Source organism: Hydra vulgaris, chromosome 02 (genome assembly GCF_038396675.1).
Source record: "Hydra vulgaris chromosome 02, alternate assembly HydraT2T_AEP".
Lineage (NCBI taxonomy): Eukaryota > Metazoa > Cnidaria > Hydrozoa > Anthoathecata > Hydridae > Hydra > Hydra vulgaris.
The window spans coordinates 50,373,226-50,385,258 of NC_088921.1; the positions used below are offsets into that span (position 1 = coordinate 50,373,226).

A 12,033-nucleotide genomic window follows, 5' to 3' on the forward strand; every position below is an offset into this window, starting at 1 on the left:
AAAAATAAAACAAAAAAATATATATTAAAACAATAGCATTTTTAAATATTTTTTGTTGCATACACTTGTTTTTTATTGTCACAACAATTATTGTTTTTAAAAAAATTTAAAATCGCAAAAGTCTATAAGGTATAAAGTAATGATCTTATTTATATTAATAAAACCATTATTAAAATTAAAATTCAAAATAAAATTTATTTGAAAAAAAAGTGACTATTATAGTGAAATATTATACTGAAATAATATGACATATAATGAAATCGATAGAAGTTTAATTAATATCAAATGCTAAACATCATAATTGGCAAAAAAAAAAACCTCCTAGACTGCTTTAATATAATATAATACCTCCTGAACTGGTTCAATCTTTGAAATATGTAGTATTTGCTGCATCTGTTTTTCAACCTCTGGACTCAATGCCACTTTCCATATAGGGATCTGTTTATAAGATTTAAACAAAAATCAAAATAAAATACTTTAACTTTAAAAAAACTTTAGAGAGATACAAGGATTGACTGCTGATTTCTGTAAATGGGCGAAAAAGAATTCAATTGACATTTTTTCATTTTAATTTGTTAAAGTTGAATAACACAATCAATCATAACACATTCATAACATTTACAAATGTAAGTCATCAATATATAAACAAACAAAACAAAAATGTAAGCAATTTTTTTTCTACTAAAGAAGTTCTAAGATTTTAACTAATTCCTAAATAAGTTTTCACTCCAGAAAAACTAGGTATGATTACTTAGTAACAATTTAACTTATTCTGATTTTTAAAGTGTTTTTAATAATTTAGCTGTTTTACTGTGTTTTTAAAATATAAAAAAGCTTTTTGAGGGTAAAAATTCTAAGAACTTTGATATATTAAGTTATTTATTTAATATCTGGTTCTATTTTTGTAAAAAATAAACAAAAGTCTCCTCTTATTACCACAGTTATGCATAAAGATATACCTCAAGCCTTACAAACCTTAAAAACTTTAAAAGCATTAAGCGATAAAACATAGAATCAAAGCAATCGCTGTTGGAAAATTACAATATGGAAAATAAACTGATTAATGTTCTCTAATATGTTCATTTTCCATGAAATTGAATAACCTCTTATCTAGTAGAATCAGCATCAAAGATTTTACTAGATGTTACATAGAGTAAGGTATCAATGAATACCTGTTTCTACTTATGGTATTTTTTTGATTCTGCCATAAGTTTACGTATCCACCATTATTGAATTTCTGTTTACTTTCTTCTTCATATTTGATTTCTAAAAGTTCTTCTTGACACTTTGCAAAAGCTTCATTTTTTCATGTCAGATTTAAGTTCATTAAGATGGCTACTGAATTTTTCAAAAATCTCTGTAGTTACATCATCTTTTATGGATGATAATTCAAGAAACTGATAAAATTCTCTACTTAATAGATTATGACAGAAAAATTTAAAGTCAATAAATAATGATAAAATACTTTGGCAACTTATAAGAGTTTTATTAGTTCTGTCCATTTAACCTTCTGACAATAGTTAAATAATGGCAGGAAATGGTTTCATTGCTACTTTCAAAAAATTGTATGATACTATCATACAATTTATCATGTACCCTTTGACAGCCATTGAACTTGTGCAAAAGTTTTCTTATAAAATCTTTATTATTCTGGCGCAGCTGCTGAAACATTATATCATTTTTGGCAATAGACTTGATTTCATTTACAGCTCGAATTACTAAACTTAATGATGAATGAAGACCTTAACCTAAATTTTTCCAACAAGATGTTGTCTGTGCACCACACAGTGAATACATAAAACATTTGATAAAATTGTAACCATTTAAAACTGAAAATATTTTCTTATATAAAAAAAAATTCTTACCGCCCACTGGTGGGCAGTAGACTACAACTGATTTATAACACACTAGCAGACTTCTAACTTTTTGATATTTGATATGTCTTTAAGGGTTTTTTTTGGGACTACTAGAACCAGGGCTATTGGTCATTAAATTAGTGTCATAATTATTATTATTTTAAAAACTAATTTGAAAATTTCAAATTTAAACAGAATCAAATTTGGCGTAATAAAAAAACTTATGAAAAACTATTACTTGATAATAATAACTTTCAAAACTAGTGTCTATGCATGAAAAAGCCACAAAACTCTAAGAGTTTCGCATAAGTTTTTAGCATAAAATTTTTTGGTTAGATTTATCATTCATTTAACAGACATGAAGATTAGAGTTATCAGTTTTCTTTTTATTCAATATAATTTAGTGTTTTCTTTCTTTATCAGTTTATTTAATTTTATAATAATATAAAATTAAATAAACTGATAAAACAAATTATTGCTATCAAATTATTTCATAATTGAATTACTTCATAGCTAACAATTCATACAGACCTACATGAAAATAACTTATTATGTTTTTAAATGTTGTATAACATGATGTTAAATTAACTTAAGTTAGAAATCTGCTTATATCTTCTGAATCAGCTGTAGTCAACCTGATCCCTACCCCCCACCAGTGGGCAGTAGGAATTTTTCTTGATAATAGAACATTTTCAGTTACCAAATGTTTCATGTATTCATTGTGTGGTGCACACAATGAATACATGAAAACTTTAACCTAAATTTTTTCAACATCATCTTGTTGGAAAAATTTAGGTTAAAGTCTTCATTCACCATTAAGTATAGTATTTTAAGCTGTAAATGAAATCAATTCTAATGTAAAAAATGATACAATGTTAAGGCAGCTGTGCCAGAACAATAATAAAAATTTTATGCGGAAGTAGTGTAGTGGTAGAGGGCTCATCTCATAAGCGAGAAGTTCCGAGTTTGATTCTTACCATGTCCCTTGTTTGTACTGCGCTTAACTTATTTCTTTGCGCAGCGGCCTTGTTTATCAAGGTTTGTGTTTCGGAGTTAAAGAGTTAAGAGAGTTATATCACAATTAAAGTAGCCTTCTCAACTGTAGTGGCCTTCATGGTCTTGAGGAGGTGAATTAAAATTTAAAATAAAATGTGTATAATATATACACATACATGTATAATATATACATATAGTCACAACTCTTAAGGTGCCTCCACAATTGTAATGTTTCTAGTACACTATGTATCACTCATCCTACTTTCATGTATAATTTATACAAGTATATAATAATGAGCATATCTATCTGGAAAATTTAAAACATCTTTGCATAAAACTAAGAGAGATGCAAATGATTGTAAGCATATAAAGAAATATTCACTTTAGAAAAATAAACTAGAGACATGCAGACATATAGGCATGGTAACTTTAGGCAAATAAACAAGAGTAAATCTACAAGGCTCAAATTAAGTGGTCCCGAAATGTAATATACGGAAATATTTCTGGTCATTAAATTTATAGTTTATTAAAAACTGTGAACACTGTTTTACACTGTAAACACTGTGAACACGGTCAATTTATCATATTACAAAAATTAATGAAAAACAAAACAAGTAATTTGAGGATTACAAAAAAGAAAAAAGTTAATGACCAAAAAAGTAAAAAGTTATTGTCGAAAAACGTTTAAAAGTTATAATCAAAAACTTTGTGCGGTAACTTGAAAATTAACCAATAAAAAACTATGCTAAAGTTATTTGCCCATTGTATGAAAAATTAATATTGATTTTTGTTTAGGGGAAAAGTTTATAGAATTATTAATTTAAAAATTTAAATGTTTTAAATTAGAAACTAATTAATTGATAATAAAATTAATAATAAATAAGATATTTTTATAATAATTCATTCAATTTTTTAAATTGTTTTAAAATAAATATAAAAAAATAAAATTAGTTTTTATAAATTTTTAAACTTCTGTCTTTAATTTTTGATACATATCTAAAAAAGATGTACGAACCTACGAGCAACGATTTAATTTATAAGAAAATTTTGAATTAGATTTAAATAAGATATAAAAGAATTTTATATTTTATTTAACGATTTCTTTTATTCAAAATATTTGATCACCGCTAAATTCCTTTAGACTGTTGTGATTAGCGGTTGTTTTTTAATAATTATATTATACTTTATCATGCTTTATTTTTCTAGTTTTATCCGATGATTTATAAAATGAATTAAAATATTAAAGCTTAAATCATAATCTTTAATAATAATAAAAATTATTAGTAATAATATGGTTTTACAATAAGATTTTATATCATAATTCAAGATCAATATAAATACTTTTTATTGAATAACAGCTATTGAGTTTAGTGATCAAAACAGAGCTTTACGGTTTTTAAAAAGCTAAAAATTAAAATACTGGAAGCATTTTTAGATATTGCAATTCGTGATCACTTAATTTGAGCCCTGTTCTAGAAGAAACGTTAGGAGAATAAACTAGAGTAACTTTGGGAGAATAAACTTGAGTAACTTTAGGAGAATAAACTAGAGTAACTTTGGGAGAATAAACTTGAGTAACTTTAGGAGAATAAACTAGAGTAACTTTGGGAGAATAAACTTGAGTAACTTTAGGAGAATAAACTAGAGTAACTTTGGGAGAATAAACTTGAGTAACTTTAGGAGAATAAACTAGAGTATCTTTGGGAGAATAAACTTGAGTAACTTTAGGAGAATAAACTAGAGTAACTTTGGGAGAATAAACTTGAGTAACTTTAGGAGAATAAACTAGAGTAACTTGAGAAAATAAACTAAAGGCATGCATATAAAGACATATAAAGACTAATATATACATATATTTATAATACATATTAAGACATGGTAACTTAAGAATAACAATATAGAGTAACTTTAGGAGTATAAACTAGGATTCAAAAAAAAATAATAATAATAATAACAAAAAATGAGGATTGTGAAGCTTGATATGAGCTGGTGAAAAAGCAAAATAAAAAAATCAACAATATCTTACAATAAATAATTTTTTAAATAAATTTCTTTAATTCACATTGAAAAACAAACAAGTTATTATCAGCATTTTTACACAGAAACTATTTGATTTCAGTACAATAGTTTACTCAATTTGAAAAAAATAAAAAAAGTCCTTTAATACTTACAGCAGGCTGTGGCTTCTTTTTAAGTCCGATTTGCCCAGGCTCTGCTGCTGGAATAATCCCCATGTGATAAAGCTGTCGCACAAGACTACGAGAGCAATATTGTGCAGCTAACTTTTTTGAATGAGCTGCCTCTTTACCAATGATTTTTCGATCTGCTTCTTTTAACCAAAAACTTAACTCTGCGCGAAATAACCTATACATAAAACATTTTCTAGTGTTAAAATAATAAGATCATAAGAAAGTTTCATCTACAACATAAAGTTTTTTTAATAAAACTTCTTTCAAACATTAAGGAAAAAAAACTATTTTTAAGTTGTCAAACAAATTTAATTAATCAAATAATTCAGGGGTGTACTGTCATGGTCGTCTGGTGTGTTTATTAACAAAACTATAATTTGATCTATAAAAATTTTAATCCTTGCAATTATATAAAAAAAAAATTTTAAAACATTTAAAGTAGTATACACTTCGTTTAACAATGAGTACACTATGGTGCCTTTTATAATTTTACCAAATTTAATTTTATCACGCTTCTTCTCAATTTAAAATGAGTTTTAAGATTACATTTTCTTTCAATTCCAAATGCCATTGTATCATTTTTTAAACCTTATAGTCTAATTTTGAATTGCGTAAATGGGCAGTTGAATCATTAATAACACTGAATCTCTTTTGTTTTTCATTAGTAAAATAATTTTTTTTTAACTTTATCAAACAAAACTAACAAAATATAAAACATTATAAGGATGCATGTGAAAAACCATTATTAGAACGCAATTAATGATGCACATGGAAATTCTTTTTTTCTAAAAAAAAAAAAGTCTTAGTATAGTGAAAAATGTTCAAAACATTAAAACTTATTGTTTTAAACATTCAACTAAACTAAATTTGATTGAAGATTGAGAGAAAATAATAGAATATTTTTCTATATATAAATCGTTTCTTTTCAGTTTTAGCTTTCAACACTTATGCTTCACGTAACCAAACCTTTGATAAGATTGACAAAAACAAACGATACTATACAGATACTATACAGATATCAACTACGACAAAATTGACAACACATCTTTAATTAATAAATTAATTAATTTACTTTTAAACAATCCCTTTTTTATTAGACCTATTTTAGTAGTCAGACGTTTAAATTTTCCTCTCCATTATTTTCACCAAAGAAAAAATACAAAAAAAAATTTTAACACAGGACTACTGATTTTTATTTCAGACGACTTAAATGAGAAAAAAAAACTGTTTCAATTGCCCTGCAGGCAACTGGGAAAAAACTAGAGGGTACATCGCTGTAATTAGAAACAATTTTGGAAAATAAAGATTTTCTTTTTAAATTAAAAAAAACTTTTTATTATTAAATCATTCTTTTTCTTATTATTATTAAATCATTCTTATCTATTTAAATTATTATCGTCAAATTGTTATCGTAATGGATGTTCATGTTTAAAAGTATTAAAAGATTAAAAACCTGCATGATGTAAGTTTTTAAAATCATATTGAAAACCTGCATAATGTAAGATTACAATGTAAGCTTATAAATATAAAAACCATTAAAAAAAATTATATTTTGGTATTTAAAAATAACTTGATGAAAAGCATAATGCATTTTTTATTATTGAGTGTATTTTTTCTTAGAAAAAAAAAAACTGTAAAAAATCATTTACCGTTAAACATTTTACCAGCAAGATGGTCTTTAAAAATTTTTTTACAAAATAATTAAATGTTAAAAGCCTGGAATAGTGGTATGGGTCAAAAGAACTTAGATTGACCAACTAATATTATGAAAACAATTCAAATTATCTTTAAGATAAACTCCACTTTATTTTATACATGTGTAGACACACACACACACACACACACACACATATATATATATATATATATATATATATAACTTTTTTATAGGAGCTAATGTATTTAGGGACTGATGGAGAAAAAATATCCCGCCTAACTGAGGTACTTGAATAGATAGGGATAAATTTCAGATCGTGTTCATATGGAAAAAAACACCTCACTCAAGCAAGATGTTTTTATTGTCTCATGATGTTTGTTTACAAATAATCATTCACGTCAAATTTTTATAATAAAAACTAAAAATTAAAGTTTAATAAAAACTATATTAATTTACAAATAATTATTCGATAAATTTAAATTTCTTATATATATGTATATTGAAAGTTTGTTAATATTGCATGTTTTACAAAAAAAAAAAAAACAATTTATAATTAACTAACAAAAAAAAAACTTTTGCTTTAAAAAACTTTAAGACAAATGGTAAAGTTTTATAAACATACATAGTCAGACAACAAAGCTGTCCAGTCTACCCAGGATGGTTTTCATATGAAGTTGTGTTCATATGAAGAACTTTCACCCCACCTAACTAAGACCCCATAAGTAAGATCTCCCTATTTCATAAGTAAGATCTCCCTAGGCAGGATAAATAATTTTACATTTGACAAGAATGTTAAAACTATATGAGTTTTAAAAGAAAGGTGAGATCTCTATAGTTTTTCTATACCTGTTAGCGTGATGATTTTTATCAATATGAACATCTCCTTAAACAATTTCTCAAAACAAACAATATCAAAAATAATTTAGAATAATAAAAAAAAATTATTAGCTAAAAAATATTACACATTAAATTTCATTTTATAATAGCGCCATTTGTATTATTTCAATTTATTTTTTGTTTGTTTTGTTTTAATTAAAATTATTGATTTTATCAAAAAAATGAAAAAACATTATTACAAATTAAAATGACATTTTTTAAAAAAGTTTATTTTTTATAATTAAATAAATAACTTCTTTTATGGATATAACTCTATTTTTAATTTGCTTAAATAATATTTCAAGGAAGTTTAGATTTACCCTTGCTAACAAGCACAAATATACTTGATAGATCTAAACTCCTTCAATATATTGTATTGAAAAATTAATAATAGAGTTATATCTATAAAAAAAAAATTTAATTAAATATTAATTATTTATTTTTATTTATTTAATTATTTACGCTTAAAGCAATATAACTCTTGCAATGTCTTCATTTAAATTTGTAAGTTTTATTTAGTTTAGGAAAACAATATTTTATAAGTAACATCATTTATATAATTAACAAATTGTGCGATATCAAAAAAGTGAAAACAGAAATTCCTTACTTAGAAAAAATTTTGACTAAAAAAGTTACTTCCTTGTAAACATGTTATAAAGCTGCATAAAAAATGTTTATAAAGGATACATTTAACTTCTTTGTCATAAGGCAAGTGAAAGCGCAACAGTATACATTTTTTAATAAATGGTAAATGGAAACTTGAACCTTTGTTTTTCACAAAAAAAAAGTGCTAGTAAAGTGAATAACTTTAGTTTTTTTTTTTTTTTTTAATATAACAAGTAATATTTTTACTTTGTTAATAACTCTTTAAAAATAAAAAATCATTATTTGCAAAGCCGCAATTTGTTAAAACAATTAAAAAAAAATTAAAATATTTTAATTTATTTATACAAATTTTGAGAAAAGAAAGAAATTAATGTTAAATGATAATAAAAAATGTAATATTAAATTCAATTATTTAATATCAAAAAAAAAAAAAAAAAATTTAAACAAAATAAACATTCCACAATATATACAATTACAAAATAACGCTTCTAGATTTATTTTTTCTAATTAGTAAATTAAACTTGTTTTGCTGTAATTTATTTTATTGCAGTAGTTTGAAAAACTAATGTCCATAAATAAATAAAAAAATAAAGACAATTTTATGATGCCAAAATCACAATGAGCTATTGTGCTAAGCTGTTTTTATTTAAAACAAGGCCTGTGTGTGTGTGTGTATATATATATATACATATATAACCCTCAGAATTAGGAAAAATGAGGTCGACAATAATTTGCCAACCTCAATCTTTTAGAGGTCAGCATCAGGTCGACAAAAAAAATTTGGAGCTATGGTCTTACTTTAAAACATAGAAATGAGGTCAGCAATTTTTTGCCCACGTCATACACACTTTTAGGTCAGCAGTTAAGTTGGCATTGTCGAATGCCGACCCTAAAATATATATATATACACACATACATACAACCCTCGGGGTCGTATGTATGTGTGTGTATATATATATACACACATACATACGACCCCGAGGGTTGTATGTATGTGTGTGTGTATATATATATATATATATATATATATATATATATATATATATATATATATATGTGTGTGTATGTATGTATGTATGTATATATAGAGTCTGGCAAAAAGAGGGCGAACTTATTACTGAAATGAAATTTAACTTACATAACATAAATTTTTTGAAGAACTAAATACTCTAAATGCTTTATTTCAAATAGGGGGAAATAAAGATAAAAAACAAGAAACAAAAAAAAACAAAGATATCAAAAATTAAAATGCAATTGAAACTTTCACCTTTGATGGTCTGGACCTTCAGAATAATATACAAAATCAGCAGGAATTTTGTTTTCATTTAAAAACTGGTGCAATTTAGTTTTTGCATTTAGCAATGTCCAATTACCATGGAGATGAGCATCAGCATCAACATTAGTCTAAATATGAAAATTTAGAAAACATGAGGTAGTTTGATCTTTTAAACAAGCTTTGGACTGTAGATATTAAGTTTGGAAATAAAGACTATATCCAAGAATTTGTATTATAAAAATATTATGCTGGCATTATGAAATTACTTAAAAAATAATGTTAATAACCAAATAATAAGGTAATAACCAAACTGCACTTTAGGTTAGTTGTTACTAATGAAGAAACATATTTTGGAGAAAATTGGTCTTTAAATAGACGGCATAAATTTTTTAGAATCTAATTTTATTTTACTTTATATTATAATTTTTATTAATTCCAACAAAATGATTTTAATAAACAATAAAATAATAATAACAGTTTTATATGAGTAAATTAGTAAACATTTAAGTAAATATTTGTTTAAGTAAATATTTACAATGAAAAAATTAGGTTTATCATCTAGTTGTAAGTTGCATTGACATTCAAACAATTAAGAGACATTCATGAGAATTCAATGACTATCAAACAATCAAGAGATATGCTCATCTGACAAGATGCAACATTAGTGAGTAACATTAATATATTTTGAAAATTACCTCTTCTAATTTTAATTTTTTTACTGGAGCACCTTCACTTTTTTCTTGTGACACCTGAGAAACTAAAATTGAAAGTAAAAAAGCAAATTAATTTTTAAATATAAAATAATTACCGATTATATTATTTTTATAAGTTATGCTATCAATAAATAATTATTAAACAAGATTTTTTAAATTGCTTTGAAAACCTTTGTAGAATTTCATCTAAAAGTACTGAAAACACTACAGTATAGCTCTCAAGTGGTCTTATTATCACCTTTATTATTTAAACTTAAATCGGCATGAATAAAAAACATATATTGTATAATTAGTATTACATGGTAACACGTGTGTGTAATAGATACCATGAGAGCATAGTTGCTTGTATCTGATTATATAATGGATGATTTGAGGATTTGAAAAACAATTTATTTAAAACTCATATTTTTCAAAGTAAAACTGTATAAAATATTGATAAAACTTATATGAAAAATAATACAAAATAAATTTCAGTTTTAAAAATTTGTTTGTAATAACTGAAAAATTAGATTCTATTACTAAGGTAACAAAAAAGAGAAAAAGTTAATAAAGAGTTAACTATCTGTTAGACTTTAAAAGACAAAAGGGTTATTAATAGTTTCTGATTTTAATGGGAAGTATATAAAACTAATCAAAATTAAATTAATACAGTACAATCTCTCTAATTCGAATCTCCTTAATTCGAAAACCTCCATAATTCGATTAAATGCAAAGTCACCGTAAAATGCGTTTAAGAAAAATCAACTTTCTATAATTCGAAAATCTCTCTAATTCGAACTTTTATTTTTCCCCATAAAATTTGAATTAGAGAGATTCTACTGTATTTCAACTTTTGTATATAGAAAAAATGAAATATTTAAAACTACTTACCTGATTTATTTTTCAATGAATTTCCTTCTGAACTTTTTTTAACTTCAACAACTGATGTAGTAGCCTGCTAATAACATAATAGTATAAAAATACATGAGTAAACATTCACTATTCTTATAGTAAAACAAATTAACTTAAACCAAAAGATTTACAAAAATAGAAATAAAAATTAAATGTTTACTAGCATATTTGGAGGAACTGCATCAACTGGTATAATTTCATTGCTCACTAAATAATTTAATAAATCTCGTGCTGCAGCTGCTTCTCCTTCTTTTTTACTTGGGCCACCGCCAAATGCAATATAATTAATACCATCAATTTTAGCCTAAAAAATTAGTTATTTCAGAAAAACAATTTGATATTGAAGATTATTTGATCATTGACAAAATAAAAATTACCTGATAATTAAATCTATGAGGACCATCTGGTACAGCATAAAAATGTGGTATAAGTTTCATTTGTTTTCCAACCCAATGAAAAAGAAAGCCTTTAGCCAACCCTGCCATTTTATTTTCACTGAAAATGTGATGTTAAATGAGACATATATATTTTCTCTATTTAAAAATTATTTTTTCATAAAATCTAAAAAAAATTTAAAGTGGTATCTCTTTAGGAGTGAAACTTATAAAAATGTGTTTAGATCTAGAAATACTTTACCTAACACCAATACATTGACACAATTAGCAATATTGACACAAGCAAAAAAAAAAAGTTTAATTAAAAATTTAAACTAACTTTGCTTTTATTATTTCTAAAAAATATACAGGCTCCACATTCCAGTATAAATTACTGTTATAGCCAAATATTACACTGTCGGATTTTGTATATAACAAGTAAAAGCAATTTTTAGCAAACTCTTATTTTATGTTTGGTATTTTATTATTTACTATGCAACCATACGTAAGCATAAGTAATCTATATTTTTACCTAGTAGTAAATTATCAGTAAGGTTTCATACACAAACTTAGCAACATAGAACCTCACTAATTAGATT

At 24.6% G+C, this 12,033-nt stretch overlaps 1 protein-coding gene across 2 annotated transcripts in view; it reads right to left on the bottom strand.

The window, feature by feature from the left end:
* Positions 1–11,649, bottom strand: part of LOC100201558 (ATP-dependent RNA helicase A) — a 54,113-nt gene extending 42,464 nt beyond the window's left edge. The window contains exons 1-7 of one of the 2 annotated variants that reach the window (XM_065791264.1): positions 11,438–11,649; positions 11,221–11,364; positions 11,040–11,106; positions 10,152–10,213; positions 9,448–9,584; positions 5,024–5,216; positions 349–438 (exon numbers count right to left, since the gene is read on the bottom strand). In XM_065791264.1, the coding sequence (XP_065647336.1) occupies positions 349–438; positions 5,024–5,216; positions 9,448–9,584; positions 10,152–10,213; positions 11,040–11,106; positions 11,221–11,364; positions 11,438–11,545 (801 nt within the window). In that variant the 5' untranslated portion in view covers positions 11,546–11,649. The remainder of the gene's footprint in view (positions 1–348; positions 439–5,023; positions 5,217–9,447; positions 9,585–10,151; positions 10,214–11,039; positions 11,107–11,220; positions 11,365–11,437) is intronic. The other variant, XM_065791265.1, reaches the window with a different exon arrangement.
* Positions 11,650–12,033: the final 384 nt, after the last annotated feature.